The sequence below is a fragment of the Zalophus californianus genome, chromosome 10, assembly GCF_009762305.2.
Source record: "Zalophus californianus isolate mZalCal1 chromosome 10, mZalCal1.pri.v2, whole genome shotgun sequence".
Lineage (NCBI taxonomy): Eukaryota > Metazoa > Chordata > Mammalia > Carnivora > Otariidae > Zalophus > Zalophus californianus.
The window spans coordinates 95,494,351-95,515,840 of record NC_045604.1 but is presented as its reverse complement, the minus strand read 5'-3'; the positions used below and the strand labels follow the sequence as shown (position 1 = coordinate 95,515,840).

The 21,490-nt window shown below is 50.0% G+C and overlaps 1 protein-coding gene across 10 annotated transcripts in view; it reads left to right on the top strand.

Moving 5' to 3' along the window:
- The window catches only part of GSG1L (GSG1 like), a 205,212-nt gene that overhangs the window by 158,336 nt on the left and 25,386 nt on the right, over positions 1 to 21,490 (top strand). For 5 of the 10 annotated variants that reach the window (XM_027609807.2, XM_027609810.2, XM_027609806.2 and 2 more), the window contains 3 exons: positions 6,940 to 7,051; positions 11,320 to 11,370; positions 19,151 to 19,318. In XM_027609807.2, the coding sequence (XP_027465608.2) occupies positions 6,940 to 7,051; positions 11,320 to 11,370; positions 19,151 to 19,318 (331 nt within the window). The remainder of the gene's footprint in view (positions 1 to 6,939; positions 7,052 to 11,319; positions 11,371 to 19,150; positions 19,319 to 21,490) is intronic. The other 5 variants (XM_027609812.2, XM_027609808.2, XM_027609815.2 and 2 more) reach the window with 2 other exon arrangements.

Here is a 21,490-nt window from a genome sequence, read left to right as displayed (position 1 = left end):
AGCCCGAAACCCTGGAGGTCATCCTAGGTTCCAGGTACCCTCGCCCCCACGTCCAGCCCATGAGCACGTCCTGTTGGCTCCACCTTCACACGGCAGCTCTGGGCCAAGCAGCGGGCCTCCTGGACGGGCCTCTCAGCCGGGCTCCCTCCTCCACACCCCTCCTCCATCCTCTCTCTTCACCCAGTAACCAGAATGACCTGTAAACATAACCTAGGCCCCCGCTTCTGCCCTCTGCTGGCTTCTGCCACACTCAGAATAAAAGCCAGACTCATCACTGTGGCCTGTAAGGTGCTAGTCGCCACCCACCTTCCTGACCCATCTCCAAACACCTTCTCCTTAGCCCTCTGCAGGAGCCTCCTCTCCCTGCTACCCCAGGTCAGGCCCCTGCCTTCAGCCTCTGCCAGGCCTCTCTCCCTCCGACTGGAGTTCTCTTCCCCAGACATCCCTGTGGCTGCCTCCAGCTCCCATTCAAACCTTTGCTTAAATATCACCTCCCAAGGGACACCTGGGTGGCTCAGTGAGTTGGGCATCTGCCTTCAGCTCAGGTCTTGATCCCAGAGTCCCAGGATCCAGGCGCATCTTGGTCTCCCTGTTCAGCAGGGAGTCTGCTTCTCCCTCTGCCTGTCCCCCTGCTTATGCTCTCTCTCTCTCTCTCAAATAAATAAATACAATGTTTTAAAAAAAAAATCACCTCCCCAGAGAGGCCCTCCCTGATCACCCAGTCTGAGCGGCCCCCAGGATCTCTCCGTCACGTTGTCTTATTTTGTTTTCATCATGGCACCTCTCACTACAGGATGTTTTCCTATTAACCTATGGGTGTCATCTGGATCTCTCCACTAGAACCTGAGAGCCTTGAGGGCAGGGCCTTGGTCTGTCTGTGTTAGTGGCCCTCAAGCACTAGACCAATGTGTGGCATGTGAAAAGCATTTGATAAATATTCATTGACAGATTGAATTAACGAATGATAAATAAATGAATGATGACTTGGATATTGGCTCATGTGGATGACTCGCTCTCCCGAGTTGTCAGATCCGGCCCTGCTCTTGCTCATTCCCATATCCCAGACCCAGGACTTTCCACCAGCCGGCCTTATGCCCCACCCCCACACACCTTGACATCCGTGGTCGTCTTTTCATTTGACACATATCGAACACTTACTGTGTGCTGGGGCTACAGATCTGGTCCCTGGGCAAGTGTGCCATCTAGGGGGCCTATACGGTGAGTCTCAGGCATTCATTCATTCGTTCATTCATTCATTCATTCAAGAAACACTGGTACAGGGCCTCCTTCCTGCCAAGCACTGTTCTAGATGCTTCACAAGTATAAGCCACCTGATACTCATACCAATCTCTGACAGGTGCTATTATTACTATGTTACACTTGAGGAAACTGAGGCATAGAAATGGGAGGTCACCTACTCAAGGTTGCATAGCTGGTGAATGACAGAGCTGGAAACTATAGACTCTCTCTCACTTTGTTTCACCCCTGCTTTACCCTGGGCTTAGCTTCTGACCTTCCCAACACTGTCTCTTAATTCTGGGCGCATGCCAGCCCCTTTGGACTTGACAGCTGACTTCCCTTCTTTGGTCTGACCAGCGGAGGGCAGGGCTGGGAGTCATGGCAGCCCTTCCTGTTGTGGGGTCTGGCAGGCATCACACCCAACCCAGCTCTGGCCCCTCGGTCAGCGTCACCCCCAGTGCTCTCTGAGTCCCCCAGGGGCTGGGAGGAGCCATGGCTGCCTCACCACATGGGTCATGGGTTCGGGCTCCCGTTTATGGTGTCAGGAGTTGGAAAACGATGTTTACAGCCGTGAGTTTCCTAGCGTGGGGCCCCGCCAGGAAACAGCAGTCGCAGAGCAGGAAAGCCTCATTCATTTAGTTGATGCTAATTTAAGAAGTGCAGTAACTCTGCAGAAAGTCACTTTTTCACTCAGAGGAATCGGAAACAGTTCCTTCTGCGGAGGGTTTGTATGACAGATGCTACCATGGACCTCCTTTGCAGAACAGACGTGCTTCCAGAAACACGGGCAAGGGTCGGGTTTTTAAAGGAGAATCTTCAAAATGCAATCAGAGACTCCCACCAGCCTATCTTTGAGTGAATTGTCATTTTCTTAAAGCACAGCCTTTCGTATTTGGGAGTAAATGGAATTCGATTGAGAAATCAATGCTTTTTCAAACTAACAACTTGGAAAATTAATTATTCTGCCAACAGGCTGGCTCTGGCTTCTGGGTCTAGTGAGGAGTCTTCGTTATGTTCCCACTGCCCTAAAACAAGGAGTAGTTGTTCTCATGAAAGTACTCCTTCTTTAGTAGATGCTCATTAGAATTACCTATGTCTACTAATATCCCCATTTTATAGATGAGAAAACCAAGGCACCCAGAGGTCACAGAACTCGGAGAGCATCTGGACTGGCATGATGCAAAAGGAACTGAACAAGTTAGAACAGTGGAGTGTTTGGAGAGCAAGGCCCCCTCCCCCAGAAAGGGACTGGGGAGGGGGCTCAGGAAGGGATCGGGACCCCACCAAAGGCACAAAGCTTCTGGGTAGGGCATCAGTTCCAGGGGGAATGAGCACTGGGCAGTGAGGAGGGGAGGCTTGTCCTCCCAGCTGACAGACTCTCCTGTGAGTTAGAAGGACTAAAACTGTGGCATTGACACAGGAACAGAGGGACCTTAGGACACAGACTCGTATACATGTGGGGGTTGGAATATCAGTGTCTTTTAAACAGTGGAGGGGGGCACCTGGGTGGCTCAGTCAGTTAAGCGACTGCCTTTGGCTCAGGTCATGATCCCAGAGTCCTGGGATCAAGTCCTGCATCGGGCTCCCTGCTTGGCAGGGGAGTCTGTTTCTCCCCCTCCCCCTGCTCGTGCTCTCTCTCTCACTCTGTCTCTTTCAAATAAATAAATAAATAAATAAATAAATAAATAAATAAATAAATAAATAAATAAATAAAATCTTAAAAAAAAAGTCAGTGGAGAAAGAACAGGTCATTCTATAAGGATTCAAAACAATTAGCTACTCATTAGAAACAGTTAACACCATTCACCAAGATAAATTCTGGGTGAATTAATATAAAAATATAAGACCGTGTGTTTATGGTGCTGCTTTTCTAAGCTTTTTTTTTTTTTAAGATTTTTCTTTATTTGAGAGAAAGAGCAGGGGGAGGGGCAGAGGGAGAGGGAGAAGCAGACTCCCCACTGAGCCAGGAGCCTGAAGATGTGGAGCTTGATCCCAGCCCCTGAAGATCATGACTTGAGCCAAAGGCAGATGTTTAACCTATTGAGTCCCCCAGGTCCCCCGACGGTGCTGCTTTTCTAAAAGTAGACACAGGAAGTGAAAACCGAAAAAGAAAAGCCTGGTCAATTTGACGATATCAAATACCAAAATGTATGAGAAAAGCAGCTTTATCCATAATTACCAGAACTTGGAGGGAACCAAGATGTCCTTCAGCAGGTAGATGGCCCACAGGTGAGTGATGTGTGATGTGTCCAGACAGTGGAACATCATTTGGTGCTAAAAAGCCATGAAGAGACGTGGGGGGGACCTTACATGTATATTAGTAAGTGAGAGAAGCCGATCTGAGAAGGCTACACACCATATGATTCCAACTATATGACATTCTGGAAAAGGCAAAACGGTGAAGGCAGTAAAAAGATCAGTGGTTGCCAGGAGTTCAGTAAGGCAGGAGGGAGGGAGGGATGAGTAGGTGGAACATGGGATTTTTATGGCTGTGAAACGAGTCGACACAGTAATGGTGGATACGTGTCACCAAAGATTGATCAAAATCCATAGACTGTACAACACAAAGAAAACCCTAATGTAAACTAAGTTAATAGTTTAATTTAGTCAATACTTTAGTTAATAATCCTGGATCAGTATTGGGTTGTCAATTGTAATAAACGTCCTACACTGATGGCAGATGTAAATCATATGGGAAACTGTGGGAGTGGCGACTGGGGGGCACAGGGGACCTCTCTGTAAGTTCCCCTTGCTTTTTCTGTAAACCTAAAACTGCTCTAAAGACCAAAGTCTATTAATTAAAAAACAAAAAGATGTCCAGTACATGGGAAAAGGCAAGCACTAAACTCTCGGTAGTCTACACAACAGACAGGATTAGTATCCAGAATACATAAAGAATTCCTACCAGTTGATAATGGAAAATATTTTTTTCTTTTTTAAAAAAAGAAGAAATTGACAAAGGATACAGACAGTGGTAGGAATGGTCAATGAACACGTGAAAAACGCCCAAGCTCACTAGTAATGAGGGAAACCCAAAACTTAAAACAATGTTGAAGTGTCATTCTGCGTCATAAAAGAATGACAGTATTTAACGTTTTAGAATCTCCAGTGTTGGTGAAGATTTGGGTAAGGACTCCCAGACAGCTGGCAGAAGCACAAGACAGAGCTACCACGCAGGAGAGCGAATCTCCAACATTGACTTAAATTTAAAATACGTACGCTTTATGGCCCAGCAATTCTTACTATTCCCTCTGGAGAAATAGTTGCTTGTAAGCACAAAAAGACTTGCGGAAAGGTGTTCAGTATTATTGCTTGTAGAGCAAAAAGCTGGAAATAACTTAATATATCTGTCAATTGATTGGATAAATAAAACATGGTACTTCGTTATTAAGGAATCGTATGCATCGGTTCCAAAGAATAAGGTATATCTGTTATGTACCTCTTGGCAAGTTCACCCAGAATTTTTCAAGTAAAGAAAAATAAGATCTCCATATGGCTCACCATTCTTCTCCTCCTTCTAATAGACTGAGCCAGGGCAGAGAGGACCAGAGAGCATGCTGTTGTTGGGTGTGACAGCCCGGGACAGTTCTGCGCCACCTGCCAGGGCACAACTAAAGATGCAGTCTAGGATGTACTCGGGCCTGGCAGGGACAGCCTGGAGGAGGCTAGACCTTTACAAGGCTCCTGTGGGGGCCTCGGCACCTGTCGTGGTGCCTGGATTTCTCCCTGGATTTCCTGACTTGAGAGCTCCCTGCCAGCCCGCATCTGCGGTCGGAGAATAGTGACAAGTGTCCATGGGGGGCTGACCCAGGCTCAGAGACGCAGACAGCCACCTCTGCATCCGTGGTCTCCCTTGGGCCCGGGGTCCAGGGACCGGAGTGAGACCCAGAGGTGTGCTGGAGCCTGTTGGCACCAGCTTGTGAGCGCCTCTGCTGTGCTCTGCTTTCGGGGACATCACGTTGGTAGATTGAGATCGGCCATAGTGCGAGTCGTTGCACCATGGAACTCGGCAAATGCTACAGATCAGGGCTTTTCTTTTCCCTCTGGAGAACCAGTTGTTAAACGTTTATCTTCACACTGTGGGAACACAGGATGGCCCCCTCCCTCCACTCCCCACACTGGGTTCCAGGATGCAGAGCCCCGCCCCCTCTGTTTCTGTCTCTGCTTAACCTCCACCTCTGCTACCCTTATCTCCATCTTTCTTCTTGCCTCCTCTTCAAGAAGAAGGGAGAGGGTGATCGGGCAACAAGGGGAGGACAGACACATGCTGGGCATCATGGGAAGAGCCCTGGAGTTGAGGGCATTTGGATCTGGGCACCAGTCACAACGACACCAGTGACTCCCTTCGTGACCATGGACAGGCTTTACCACTCTAGGCTCCTGTTTTCTCACCTGTGAAATGGGAACAATCATACGCAGGGCTGCCATATACAGCCTTGCAGGCATGGTTCTGCTTCAACTCCAGGGAGGGACCATGCACATAGACTGCATTGTGAATGGACCCTATGGAGATGTGCAGTGGGCAACCTGAACAATGGTACATAGTCCTGATTGTGGTACCTCATGATACTTTAGAGGGTGGTTATGAAAAGTAAGAGGTAATAACACAGGGTGCTCAGCCCACAGCAGGTGCACAAGCATGATTGCTTTCCTTTCTTGTTATCTACCCCTTCCCTCCTCAATATCGTATCACTCTATCTTAGGGTTAGGTTCATGAGGGCTCCAGATGCCATGGTCCACACGGAGAAAGGCCCCCAGGGTTGTAATAATCCTGCTACATGCCCCCTAGGCACCAACACTGAAGCTGCTTCTCCTCCTTTACCTACCCTTCACCTTACCAGTCACAGTCCTTATCTTAGGGTTCAGAGATTTGAATGAAGCTCGGAGAGTGAAGCTTTGCCCAGCGCCACATGGCGAAAACGTGGTGAAAGAGGATTCCCAGTCTTCCCAGCCAGTGGGCTCAAAGATTTTTGACCATGAGCCATAGAAAATCATTTCATGTTTCAGTCACCACACACACAGACATATGCATAGAACTGAAAAGTTTCATAAAACAATATTCACTCTTGTTATACTTGATGGTATCAGATATGCCTATTCTATTCCATTCCATTCTTATTGCTTTTTTTTTTTTTTTTTTACTGCTGGCAATCAGTGAAGTTGATTTCATGACCCACTAGTCTAGTGAATCCAGATCTACAGTTTGAAAAATACCCTCTAGGCTGCTTCTCCCAAATGACCTTCTAATATAGGCATCAGCAAACTATAGCCCATGGGCTAACTCTGGCCCAGTGCTTGTTTTTGTAAATAAAGTTTTATTGGTACACAGCCATACTCATCCATTTATGTACTGTCTATGGCTCTCCAGCAGTGGAGAAGTAGTTGCAACAGACGCTGCATGGACCACAGAGCATAAAGTATCTACGTATCTGGTACTTAACAGAAAAAGCGTGTCCATCTGTGCCCAGATCTGACTCTGTGTCTCCCTTGTTTAATTTCTCCAGGCCTGCCTTTGGCCCTCTCGCTCAAACTCAAGCTCCTTGGCTGGCTGAGAAAAGTGCCCTCCTCTGGCTTCCCTGCTCCGGTCCTGCCGATGGCCCTTCTCCTTCCACGCTGTCCCCCAACACTAACAGGCCCACGGGACAAAGGGGGACAGAGCCCCACCTGGCTTCCTGACCCCTTGTTCTGCTCCCCCCACAGGCCTCCTGGGAATGGTAGCCCACATGATGTACACGCAAGTATTCCAGGTCACTGTGAGCCTCGGCCCTGAAGACTGGAGACCCCACTCCTGGGACTACGGGTGGTCTTTCTGGTAAGTGGCTTTGACCTCCAGCATGCTGGGACTTTAGCAGCTTGGCCCAGCTCGGGGAAGAAGGGCAGAAGAAGGCAAAGGTAGCTAGCCCGGCGTCCAAAGGCACTTTGAGACCCTAATGCTGGGGTTGGCCAACTATGGCCCGTGGGCCAAATGTGGCCCACCGCCTGTTTTTATGCAGCCCTCAACCTAAGGATGGTTTTTACACGTTGAAATGCTGGAAAATAAACCAAAAGAAGAATAACATCTTGCGATGTGTGAAAATTATGCGGAATTCAAATTTCAGTGTCCGTAAATCAAGTTTTGTTGGGACAGAGCCACACTTAGGTTTACTGTTGTCTGTGGCTACTTTCCTGCTACAACAGCAGAGTTGTGGTTGTGACCGACACTCAGTGGCCCACAAAGCCTAAAATATTTACTACCCGGCCCTTTAGAGAGAAAGTTTGCCGACCCTGCCACACAGGCCACTCTGGAAGGGGGAGAAAGAAGCTGGCAGGCCGTCGGGGCCCTGGGAGGTCCGCTAGGCTAGATGTGCAAAGAAAGGCAGGATCGGCAATAGACTCCGATGTGTAAGGAAACACAGAATGTGTATTAGCTCAAGTAACAGAAAAGTCCAGGAGGATCAGCTAGGGTGCCTTGTGTTGTAACAGAAAAGTCCATCCCCGTCACTCCAAGCAATACGGAAACACGCTGGTTCCTGTAAGTGGAAGGGGCAGTTGTGTTGTGGACTTCAGGGTCCGTTTGATCCAGAGTCTCTGACGTCATTAGGACTGATTGCTCTTCCGCAAGGATCATCTGCACATGTTAACCCTGTCCCTGGGAGGGCTTCCCTCCTGGTGGTGAGAAAGCTGCTCCTGAGGCTACTGCTTCTTCCTTCACATACAGGGGAAGAAAGGGCCTCTCTTTTCCCAACATTGACTAAAGTCCCAAGCCTCCTTCTGATGAGCCCAACTTAGGTCATTTTCTCTCTCCTGAATCATCACCACAGCTGAGGGAATGTCATGAGCTTATTGGCTCAGCTTGCCCACACTCATCTCTGGAGTCAGGAGTGAGCCAAAAGCTCACAAATGGCAAGTGGGTGGGATGGATGCTGGGTGAGCTACCAGAATGTCTGCTTCAGGCACAGCTGGATCCAGGTGATCAGGTGATTCATCAGTAGCTGAGGCAGTCTCCCCTCCCCACTTTCCTGTCTCTGTTCCCTTTGTGTTGGTTGGCTTCATTCACAAGCAACTTTTCCCTAAGCAAAGATGGTCACCAAGCCCAGGTCTAGGCTCACATTTTACAAATGTAGCAACACCAGCAGAGAGATGGGGCCTCTTCCCAATATTTCCAGCCAATCCTGGTTAAGGCTTTCATTGGATTAGCTTAAGTCATGTGTCCATCCCATGACCAATGATTTAGACCCTGAGGAGACTGGACTGCTCTAATTGGTCTGACTTGATTACAAGGTCAAGGAGGAGGGATTGACCCCACCCAAACCCTTGGACAAAGGGAGGAGGAGGAGAGGCCCCCAGTGGAAAATTGGGAGTGGGGGGGGGGTCATCAGAAGAAGGAGTGCATGCTGGAAAGACAGTGACCACAGATGTCCAGGGTCTGCAGGTCTGCTTCTGGTGGCTGGGGACCATTTATCCACTTAGTCATTTTACAGGCATTTACCGAATGCTTACTTGGGGACAGCCACTCTCCTAGGTGCTGGGGGCACAGCAGTGGCCAAGACACTGTTGTAACAGGCAATTGAGACAAGTAAACAAGCTATCATGTGGATTGGGGGGGGTCATAGACCCAGCTTCGGGCAGGGAGGGTCCTCTGGGGAAAATGTGGTCAGGCAGACTGGTGGAGGAGGGAATAAGATAGTGTGCTGGGCAGGGGGACAGCAGGTACAGAGACTTTGGAGGAAGATGGTCAGAGTGGAGCAGAAAGGGCTCCAACTCAGAAAGAGCCCCCTTTCAGACCAGTGGGGACTCCTGCTGATGTAAGCCCCTTCCTACTCTCTCCTTGGCCCCACCCCTGTAAAGTCATCTGCCTTAAAGCGACCTGGACCCTCCAATACCACCCCTGATCGTTTGAAGTGGAAAGACCGCAGGGAAACCAGCTAAGGCTCTGGTTCCATTTTATCCAATGCTTCCCTCCTTCTAGCAGTTCTTGCCTGAGCTCTTGACCTTGGAAGTTGGTCCTCTGAGCTAGAGAAGGGGACAAAGGAAAGGAATGAACATCTTGGAGTGTTGAGCACGTGTGTAATAATCTCTGCTGTGTATTGAGCACTGGTATATTGTCATCGTAACAATGCTATGGGGTGGGTACTTCCTGGAGAGGAAACTGAGGCACAGGGAACTCAAGTCGCTTATCCAGGCTATCTGACTGCTGAGCGGCAGAGCGGGGATCTGAACCCAGGCGGGCTGGCCTTGGAGCCCGCACCCTCAACCTCTGTACTGTGTCTCTCTGAGAATGGGGTAATACAAAGACAGTTTGTAGATGTGCTTAGCACCCTGTTTGACACATAAGGGCTCTTAAACTTCAGCCCTTTTTATTAAAAGATTTATTTATTTAGAGAGCACACAAGCAGGGGGAAGGGCAGAGGGAGAGGTAGAGAGAGGATCTCAAGTAGACTCACACTAAGTACGAGGGCGGAGCCCAATGTGGGGCTTGATCTCTTGATCCTGAGATCATGACCTGAACCAAAATCAAGAGTCTGGCGCTTAACTGACTGAGCCACCCAGACGCCCCAGGCTCTAGCCCTTCTAATATTACCATTATTAATATGAACTTAATATATGCAAAACCCGCATGTTGCATGTGTGAAAACCAAGGCTCAGAAAGGTTGGGTCACCCACCCAGGGTCCCATAGCCTTAAGTGGTAATAGGATTCTGAGCCTCCTCCTTCCATAGGCCTCTCTAGAAGCCCCTAGTTCTCCACCCTGGCACTCAGCATCTAAAACCCAGCCTGCTGGTGTCGGCCACAGGAACCTTTCTTTCCCTGAAAGCCGGGGGCCGCCTGCCCTGCTCTCCTCCTCCCTTGGGGCTGGCCTCATTTTCATTTGACTTATTTAAGGCCGGAGCCCAACGTGCGGCCCCTATTAGGGCTGATCCATTTCTTCTTGTCACCGAAGCCTGCAAGATGGATCAGCCCCATTTTTCATCCCTTGCTTTTGGGGCCTTGCCAGGGCTGTGCAGTGTCATTTCTCTTGTTTAATATGTGTGAGGCCATTTGTCAAAATTCTGGCCCCTACACCACCCCTGTCCCCACCCCAGGCACCAGAGAGGAGACCAGCTTTGAGGCCAGACATTGTCGGCCTCTGTCTCCCCGCCCAGCAGAGCAAAACAGGCCTCGGGGGCTTGGGAGGTTGGGGGATCAGAGATGCCCAGCTGAAGTTGGGCACCAGCTTCTGGGAGGGACACCTGCACAGGAAGGAGAAGGTTCCTTGGTTGGGAATCAGACAGCCTGGCTCAAACCTTACCCTGACGTGCATGGCTGGGCCACTGTGGGCCGGCAGTGTGGAGGTGTGGTTGACACCAGAGGAATCAGACAGCTTGGGAGCAGACCCCCACCCCGACCCTCGCCAGCCATGGACTTGCACCAGGTCACTCAGCCTCCCCATGCCTCAGTATCCTCATCTGTAAAATGGGGATGGCCTGAGTTTCTACTTATGGGGCTCTTGCAAGTAGTGTGTCAGTGTTCTCTTCATTTAGAACACATCACCCTAAAACAAAAATGTGTTATTTTCTCTTATGGTGTAGTGGGTTGACCGGGCTTAGCTAGGTTGTCCTTGCTCAGGGTCTTCCCTGACGCTTCAGTGGGATGTTGGCCAGGGTGGCATCATCTGGGGCGTGGCCGGGCAGGGTGTCCTAGCTGGCCCCTCCCAGCACTGGCTGTGGGTACCCTCTGGGGGCTGGGGGCTCAGCTAGGCTGTCAGCAGGAGCGGCTTCTTGCTGGCAGCAAGCATTCCAAGAGATCCGAGCAGAAGCTACAAATTTATTTTATGACCTTGCCTCAGGAGTCACGCTGTCACTTCTGATGCATTCTGTTGGTCGAGAGCAAGTGATGGGCCACATTCAAGGTGAAGGGGCCGCACGAAGCATGAACCTTAGGAGGTGAGGCTCTGGGTGGGGGCATCTCTGAGGAGGAGCTACAATGAGGACCGTGTGGAATAAGGTGCGTGAGGTGCTTAGCACAGAGGATGTGCTCCACGAATGTTCCTGTTAGAGGCGAGCAACCCAGCCTCTCAGTGTATTCATCTCTGGGGTAGGTAGTAGTAATGCGTGTTTCACAGGGTTGTCGGAGGGACTACGTGGGACCAAGCTCTTAACGCGCTTAGTACACAGTAAGTGCTCCTAAGTGGCGGTGATTCTAAGTGGGGACAATGACATTGAGCCTTTGGTAATGCTGTTCTCACTTGCTGGGAGGTACGTGCCCCGAATGTCCATGCAATGACACCCGGTGCACGTGCAGGCAGCCCCTTGCCATCTGTGCTCTGGGCTCCACCTGCCCTGGCCGTGCCCTCCCGTCCCTGCCCAACTCCCCACTTTGGCCCTAAGCCTTGGAACCCCATCCTCGCCTGAGCCCGGGGACCCTCCAGGCCTCCTGCCTGCCTTTTTCCCCCCCGGCTCTGTGTCTCAGCTCCCCGAGCTGTCTTGTCTTGCCGTGCTAACTCCCACAGAGGGGTTACCATGCCCAGGTCAGGGACCAGGACACAGCCTCAGAAAGAGCAAGGCCCGGTTGCACAGTTAGTCCAGGGGCTGCAAACTGCATGCAGCCCAGGGCCCCTAGGTGTTTTGTGTCACTTGCCACAGTGTTAGATAAAAGATGTTTTTGGGTGCCTGGGTGGCTCAATTGGTTAAGCATCTCCCTTCGGCTCAGATCATGATCAAGGGGTCCTGGGATCGAGCCCTGCATCGGGCTCCCTGCTCGGGGGGAAGCCTGCTTCTCCCTCTGCCCTCCCCCCTGCTCATGCTTGCTTGAGCTCTCTCTCTCTCTCTCTCTCTCTCTCTCTCAAACACACAAATCTAAAAAAAAAAACTATTAAAAATTACAATGTTTAAAAAAAATAAAAGATGTATTTGTTTTTAACATCTAAAAAAGGTAAACATTTTACATAAAAATCCAAGTTCGGGGCTTCTCTTGCCCATCAGAAGCTATGTCCTTGCCAACCCGGCCTTGCCACATGGCTGCAGGAGCTGGAGCTGAGTGGTGGCTGTCTCTTAGATGGGGCACCTGCTCTCTGGGTCACTCCTGTCTCCACCACTCCCTGTTGCCTTGCACTTTCCCCGCATCATCATCCACCGGACCCTGCAGGAGTTTGAGTTGTGAACCCGGCGTGGAAGGTCAGCCTAGCAGTTTTCCTGGCAATGGCGGGAACGTGGCAAGCTAGTCACTTTGTCCTTCTGTTGAATTTGATCAAAATGGAGAAAGATTTTAAAAAGGGCCCCTCCTACCACAACACACACAATGAAACCCCAGTCCTGAGCATTCAGTCCACAGACTGGGGGTAGGAGAGCATCAGGGAGTTGGAGCTTTATAAGAGCTAGAAGCCCAGAGAGGTTAAGCAGTTTGGCACAGGTTACACAGCAAAGAGTAGCAGGTTGGGCCAGTACCGAGGGGGGTGGTGCCTCTCTGTTCGCCTCTGAGACCCTACCTGTGTGAAGTCGATGGCCTCACTGCTGTTCCCCTTTGCCCCCTTCCAGTCTCCACAACCCTGGAAACAGAAGGCTAGCCTCTTCCCTCTCTCAGGATCCTAGGCCGCCCTGCCCTCTCTGTAGGCCTTAGCTGGCCTTTCAGCGGATCGATCCCTCAGGGGTGAGGGGATTCTGCTGCCGTGACCATCGAAGGACCTTGGCCCCCAAACACACCCCTGGAGAGGGTGTGTTTGCTGATGTCACTGCTGAGAGGCTGAGTGGTCAGCAGGAAGCTGGAAGCTCTCCCTCTTTCTCATGTCCCCCAAGGCAGGGGGCTCTGGCCTCCCTTTGTCTAAGACCAGGGAGGGGAAGGAGAGGCATGGCTGCCCAAGGGTACCTGCTGGCCATGGCTGGACTGGCTGGGCCCCCAGTACCTGCCATCGTCAGCTCCTGATCCCATCGGCTCTGGGGCACTGAGCGTGGCCTGGACCGAGTATTTGTGTCCTGTCCTGCACCGTGACTCTCTGTCTATCTGTCCTAAATGAGGACTAGGGCTGCCTCCCTCGGGGGTCAGTTAACAGTCTTCCCACCGAGCAGGGCCTGTAGCGGATTGTAAGGTGGCTTCTGTGCATCTCTGAATCTGGCCCCAGCATCCCCCCTGCCCTGCCCTGCCCTGCAGCTCCCAGAGGACAAAGTGTTTGACAGCCCCTCTGTCCAGCCTGTCACCCTCCCCTTTCCTCCCCACAGTGTCCACTCTGCTCTTGGCTCCAAAAGCCAGGCCGACCACCCACGTACCTCACTGCACCCGCTCAGAAGTGCAAAGCTGCAAACACCAACAGGTGTTATAGCCTCGAGGTTTTCAAACTGTGCCCTGCGGGGGGTGCCCAGAGGGGTGTTGGGATGAAGCACAGCAGGGAGGATGGAGACTCGTGGATGCAACCCTGAGCCCCCCAACCACATGAAAACCAGTACAGTGTTTTGATATCTGTTTGTTCAGTCTGTTTTTATTGTGTCTGTATTTCTTCATTCTACAAATATTTACTGAGCACCTCCTGTGTGCCAGGCACTGTTCTAGGTCCTAAGGATATAGCAGTGAACAAAACAAAGCTCCTGTATTCATGAAGCTGAAGTTCTGGTATGGGTGGGAAGACGATCAAAAACCAAATAATTGGGCCTACCACTTCTGGGAAGATGGAGTAGACATACTTCTCCCTATTCTTTCTGCTAAGTACAATTAAAATCCTGGAACATTAGACATAACGCAAGCGTAAGAAGATGCTGAAAGGTAGACAGAAGACAGTAGGCTGATCAGGGACCAAGAGACAGCACATTGGTGAGTCGTTTTTGTCTAGTGCATCCTGGTTTGGAAATGAAGACGTCAGCAACCCAGCAATACCAAAAGGCGTGCGCACGCGCATACACACACACACACACACACACACACACACACACACACACACACACACCGCCCCCCACCAAAAGTCTGCTCTCTGTAGCCAAAAGACCAGGAAAGGGGCAGCCTACCAAGACAGAAAACTTAGCAATAACTGCTCTCGATAGTCATGCATCACAGAAAACAAACCAACAGTTTGACCCCCCACTCATGCAAGCTTAGATTCACCTCACCAGGCTGTCATGAGGCACCTCACCAACTACGGTGATAGCAGAGTAGGGAGCCGGGATTGTCACTTTGCTGGAACAGTAACAAGCTCCACCCATTCCCGAGTGGCAGTGGAGGTCACATGGGGAGCCGGGACCCCTGCCCCCAGCAGGTGGTATCACAACTGAATGTTTCCCCCTGAGACTGGGAACACCATTCTTAGCACCGTGCTGGAAGTTCTCGCCTGTACAGTAAAGCATGAAAAGTAAAAAAAGGCATACAGATTGGAAAGGAAGAAGTAAACCATACTTATTTGCAGATGACATGATTGCCTATGTAGAAAAATCCAAGAGATCTACCAAAAAATGCCTAGACCTAATATACGAGTTCAGTACAGTCTTGGTATACAAGAGAAAAACCACAAAAATCAATTATATTTCTTTTTTTAAAGATTTATTGACTTTACAGAGCGTCTAAGTGCGTGTGAATGGGGGGAGGGGCAGAGAATCTTCAAGCAGACTCCCCACTGAGTGCGGAGCCTGACTCAGGGCTCGATCTTATGACCCTTGAGATCATGACCTGAGCTGAAACCAAGGGTCAGATGCTCGACCAACTGAGCCACCCAGGCGCCCCAATCAATTTTTTTAAAGATTTATTTATTTATTTATTTGAGAGAGAGAGAGAGAGAGAGCACAAGCAGGGGAAGGGCAGTGGGAGAGGAAGAGAATCTCAAGCAGACACCCTGCTGAGCGTGGAGCCCGATGTGGGGCTCCATCTCAAGATCCTGAGATCATGGCCTGAGCCAAAACCAAGAGTCAGATGCTCAGCCGACTGAACCATCCAGGTGCCCCGGTGCCCCCAATCAGTTATATTTCTAATAAACTAGCATTGAACAGTTGGACAACAAAACTAAAAATACAATACCGTTTGCACTGAAAAAAGTGAAATGCTTCATCATAAATCTAACAAAACACCTGTAGGACTTGCATGCTGAAAACCACAAAATGGCAATGAAAGAAATCAAAGAAGATCGAAATCAATGGAGCGATACACCATGTTTGTGGCAAAGATATCAGTTCCCCTCAAGCTGGTATACAGGTTTCATGCAATTCCTATTAAAATCTCAGCAAGATTTCTTGTAGGTGTAGACAAGATTATTCTACAATTTATTAGGAAAGGCAGAGGAACTAGAATAGCGGAAACAGTTTTGAAAAAAGACTAGAAGTGGGAGGAATCAGTCTCTCCTTAGTATATAGTTACAGTAGTCTAGACAGTGTGGTATGGGGGCGGGGTACGCAGAGATCGATGGGACGGAATAAGGGACCCAGGAACAGACCCACGCAAATAGGCCTACTTGGTATTTGACAAAGATGCGAATCCATTCAGTGTAGGTGGGGGGTAGCCTTTTCAACAAATGGTGCTGCAACTATGGGACACTCAGAGACAAAAGAAAAAAAGTCAGTCTTGATCTAAACTCCACACCTTGTGTAAAAATCAACTCAAAATGGGTCGTGGACCTAAACGTAAATTGTAAAACTATAAAATTTTTAGAGAAAAATAGAAAATCTTTGGGATCTAGACATAGGCAAAGAGGTCTTAGATTTGAATTCAAATGGATCAAAAGCGTAAATGGAAAATTTGATCAATTGGATGTCAGCAAAATGAAATGCTTGCCCTGTGACAGACCTTGTAAAGAGGTCGGAAAACAAGTTACAGAGGAAGAAACCATTTGTAAGCCACCTCTCTTACAAAGGCCTAGTATTTAGGATCTATACAAACACTCAAAGCTCAACAGTAAGCAACAATAGCAGCAAAACAATCCAATTAGAAAGTGGGCAGAACATGAACAGATATTTTGCCAAAGAGGATAAACAGATGGCAAGTAAGCAACTGAAAAGATGTTCAACACCATTAGCCATTAGGAAAATGCAAATGAAAACCACAATGAGGTGTTACTACACATCTATCAGAGTTGCTAAAATAAAAAAAAAAAGTGACAACATGACATGCTGGTGCAGATGTGGAGAAACTCCCTGATATAACGGAACAAATGGTTGATACACACAGCAACCGGGATGACTCTCCAGAGAATTATACCGAGTGCGAAAAGCCAATCCCCAAAATACGTGCTGTGTGTTTCCATTTGTGCAACATTCTTAACGTGACAAGATTAGAGAAATGAAGAACTGATTACTGGTTGCCAGAGGTTGGGAGAGGAGGGGTGTGGCTGTAAAATGGCAACAGGAGGGATCGTTGTGGTGATGGATGGAGATGTTCTGTATCTTGACTGTATTGGAGTCGATATGCTGGCTGGGGACTATATTTGCAAGATGTTACCACTGAGGGAAACTGGGTAAAGGGTACGTGGATCTCTCTGTATTATTTCTTACAACTGCATGTGAATCTATAATTATCCCAAAATAGCAAGTTTCATTTAAGAACAAAGAATAATAAATAATAGGAAGAAAAGCTACAGGAGAATTACAGGGTGTGGCGAGGGCTGAGATGAAATTGAACAGGGGTGTGTGTGACAGGGAGAGATGCTCCTCCTCTGGTTGGGTCATCAGACTTGGGAGTTGGACCTGCTCCTAGATAAGATTCCTCATCGTAAAGACTAGAAGTTCACTTTAAAACTAAGCTATGTAGAAGAGGGGAGTTTATAGAAAGTAATTGTACAAGAACTAGGGTTGCCAACGACAGACACCCAATTCGAACTGGCTTAGGGAAAGAAAACATCCGATAAAGGAATTTGGGCTCCCATAACTGAAAAGTCCAGGGATAATGGCTTCAGCGCAGGGATCTAGCTCCTTTTTCATGGCTCTGCTTTGAGTCAGCCTCCTCAGCAGTTTACATAGTGGCAAGCCAGTTCCCAGCCGCTCCAAGCTCAAATCCCACCAGCTTGGCACCCCGGGAGAAATACGTCCAAGAGTCCTGGGATCGAGTCTCATTAGCCTGACTTGGGTGTCACGTGCCCATCCTTGAACCAATTACTGTGGCCAGAGGGAAGCTGATGCTCTCATTGGCCAGGTGTTGGCCATGTGATCACCCCTAAAAGTTGGGGGTGAGGCCAGCTCCACACAAACCACGTGGCCTGAGAGGAGGAGAGCACTGGTCCCTTAACAGAAAGGATGCTGGTCAGGCAAAACCAACCTATGTATCCTCGTGGAATCCCAGGAAAAGCCTGCTTCTTTATTCTCTAGCCTCACGTTCTGAATTTCCACCTCCGTAGTTCAAACACACATCCTTCTTTGAACTAGTCTTGAGTTTCATTGCCTAGAGGAGAGAGTATCTGATTGGACCAACTTTGGTCAGATGCTCAGCCCTCATCCAATCATCTATGAGCAGGGGGGCGGGGTCACATCCTGGACTCTTTGATGGACCGGGCAGTTCTAGGACGGGCCGGGTGGACTGTCTATTTTGAGTATCTGTCTATTACAGATACTCAAGAGCTGCTGGGAGGCCTAAATTAGCTCCTTATCATGAAAGAACAAGGAATCCATGAACAGTTTTGGCAATAAGGGACAGGTGATGATAGGGGATCCCTGTGAGAAAGGCTGAATCTTCACACTACCCCTTGCTTTCCTTCTGGGTGGCCTGGGGTGGATAAAGAGAAGAGCAGTGGGTGTGGGAGGTAGGCTGCACTGGCCTTGAGGAATGAATGGGTGGTGATGTTGAGAGACCCAACGGTTGGCTGGCAGAAGGGGAGGCTGGATGCTCTGAGACAGGGCAGTGGCACTGAGCCCTTGATTCGGAGGAAACCAGTCATCAGGGCAGAGACTGGGGAGCACGGACCCGGAGACCAGACTGTGTCTGGAGTCAGGCGGGTCCCCACTCCTGGTTCTAAATGTTACTGCGTAGTCTTGGTCAGAGGAATTAGGCGGGAGGCCACTTCTAGAATGGACACTGGGTCAGAGAAGACCAGCACCCTGGCCAGCTGATCTCCTAGCCCCACACCGCCCTTCCCTACTTTCCAGTTGTGGATAGGACACATCCTCCGGCTCTGGCTGGCTCCACGTCCACATCAGGTGAGTGTGGCCAAGAGTCACCAGCGGTGCTTGGAGGAAGGGTGGAGGAGAACGCCACACGGGTCATGATAACTTAATCTCTCAGAGGGAGAGTTTGGAAATGAAGCCAGAAAGAAGTGGATAGTAAGAATGTTGAAACTGCTGATGGTAGTAATGACAGCAAACCTTTCTTGAGGGCCTACTCTATGCGCCAGGGCACTGTTCTGAGATATTTTGAATGCCCATCTCCTTCAATCCTTGCAACAACGTTGTGAGCTGGTGCTGTTGCTTTGTCCATTAAGATGATAGGAGTAAGAGGCAGAGAGGTTAAGCATCTTGCCCAAGGTCATACATGAACAGAGGTAATTTAACCCCCATGGACAGCAGCTTTTAGGGTGTCTGCCCCCCATCTTCTCAATCATCAACTCCAACTAATTGCACTCTCCCTCGCTCCAGCATCCCAGACCTCCAGCAGTCTGTGGACTGTTCCCTACTGCCTCGCGCCTCCACACCTTTGCACATGCCCTTCCCTCTTCCTGGAATGCCCTTCCCCTCCCTGGCCCCCTGGCAAACTCTCGCTCCTCCTCCAAGAGCCCGTGCAAGCCTAGTTGTGTTCTGGTGACCTTCCCTGAGGCTGGCCCCCGTGGATGGAAGGTCTCGCTCTTTTCTTGCCTCCCCGTAATGAATGCTGTCGTATCTGCATCACAGTGTACAGCTGAGTGGAGCAGGGACTTCGTCTTAGTCTTCTCTGTGGTAGCACCTGCTCCAGACTGGCCCAGATCAGAGGAGGCAGCTGGGCAGGGTGAATGCATGTCCAGTGGCTGGGGGGGCGGGTTCCTGTCCCCTGCCCACCCTCACTGTGGCACCTCTCTCATCTCTTGGCAGCCTGGCGTGGGGCTCCTTTACCTGCTGCATGGCGGCCTCTGTCACCACACTCAACTCCTACACCAAGACGGTCATTGAGTTCCGGCACAAGCGCAAGGTCTTTGAGCAGGGCTACCGGGAGGAGCCAACCTTCATAGACCCTGAGGCCATCAAGTACTTCCGGGAGAGGTCAGTGCACATGGGGTCACCTCTGGCCATCATTGGGAATCCAAAGCCCAGGGTTTGGCCTCAGTGGTCACAGGGCTCCAGTCAAAAACTAGAGTGATCTGACAGAAGCATCCTGGGGAGGTAGTGGGGTAGAAGGGAGATGCTGGGTGAGGCAGAGTTTGGACCCCACTGTGTTGGAATTTCTGGGACATTTTGATGTTTTATGGGACGTGAGGTTGCCTTATGATCAGAGCCTGAGAAACCAAGAAGAAAGAACTGAGTCTCAGTGTTTGCTATTTAGCCCCATGCTTGTTAGAACCATGTCTTCTTAGGGGCATACAGAGAACGAACCAAGGTCCCCTTCTTGGGCTCTGTCACAGCATTGGGTGAAAAGAGGACCCAGCAGTGGGATTGTTGATGATTGCTGGAGCAGGAGGTCTCCTCAAGGCCGGGAACTACATCTGATCACCTGAGTCCTCAGAGTCCAGTTGGGAATAGAAGAAGTGACAATAAATTGTGTGTGTATGAATGGATGGATGAATGGATGGATGGACGGTTGGGTACATGTATGTATGTATGCTTGGGTGGGTGGGTGGGTGGATGGATGGATGGATGGATGGACGGTTGGGTACATGTATGTATGTATGCTTGGGTGGGTGGGTGGGTGTATGGATGGATGGATGGTTGGGTGGAAGGATAGATAGATGAATGAATGAATTCATGCATGCATGGATGAGTGCATGCATACATGGATGGATGGGTTCATGGATGGATGGTGGATAATGGATGAAGGACAGGCAGGCAGATAGCATATTTCCTGGGACCACCTCTTAAATAAACTACCCATACCCAAGTCCTTATCACAGTGTCTGCTTCTAGGGGAGCTGACTGGATATGCAATAATGCCTTTCAATGGCAGGGAACTAAAAGGTTGTCAGGACTAATGACAGAGTCTGAGGAGGAAAAGGGGGAAGGAGGCTGCAGAGCTGGGCAGCATCGAGGAGCTGGACTCTCTGTGGGACCGTGGAAGGGTTTTAAGCTGAGGAGTCACATGATGGAGGCCACACAGGGACCTCTCCCTGACTGCTGCAGACCCTGTTGTCTCTCCTGTGCCATGTGGGTCTCCTTTCTGTCCCTTGAACACTGCAAGGTCACTCCCTCTTGGGGCCTTAGCACTTGCTATGCCCTTGCCTGGAGTACTCACGTGGCTGGCTTACTCAGGTCTCAGCTTGAACGTCATCTGCTCGGAGAGACCTTCCTTAATCACTTGGTCTAAATTTGCCCCATGCACTCTAGTCACTAGTTTTTCAGAGCATCTGCACAACCTGACCTTATTCTGTTTGTGTTGGATAGTTCATAGGCTATGAGCTCCATGATAGATGGGCTTCGCTGTCTTGTTCCCTGCTGTATTCTGAGCACCTGCAACTAAGCCAGGCACCTAGTAGGTGATTTTTGTTTTTCTTTGGGTAACCAACTAAATTCTTCTCCCTGGAGACCTCAGGCCTGGCTGCCTCACACCCTTTCAGCTCAACCTTCACCATCATCGGGCAGGTTCAGCTTCCCGGCACCCCCACACCAGAGTCCCAGGTCAGGTGTCCAGTCTGGGGCCAGGCAGCCATGACCGGGGAGCTCAGACTACCCAGGCATACAGGGCCGCCTTGCCCATGGCTGTGGACAGAGCGTGTTCACTAGGAAGGTGGCAATGGCCAGCATAGGACGGGGCCCGCAGTGGGCACTCAGGGAACGTTTATAGCATCCATATACACAGCACGATGTCTAAAACCACCCCTTAACACTGCATCCTCAGCTGTCCCCTCGGCTGTGGGAGAGCCTGGGGCATCCAAGGGCAACCTTGTGTTGCTGAGACAGAAGACAGGACCTCTTTGTATCCCATCAGCAAGAAGTTGCTGTTTGCTGGTGCCCTGGTTGGAATGCTCCCTAAAAGCTCTGGCCCCAGCCATGTGGGGTCAGATGAATGGTTCCCAGCATATGTGCAGAATATCACTTTACACGTTCATAACTTGAACATTATGCAGAGGTTCATCAAATTTTATTTCCCTTCCTCTCTGAGGAGAGCATTTCAGCTTAGCTGGGCTGTTCTAATTTTTTTTGTGTGTGTGTGCCTTTGCCACAAAGCTCAGAGCACAAGGATCTCTCCCAGCACAGGTTTGCAAGTGACCCAGCAGTAGCAGG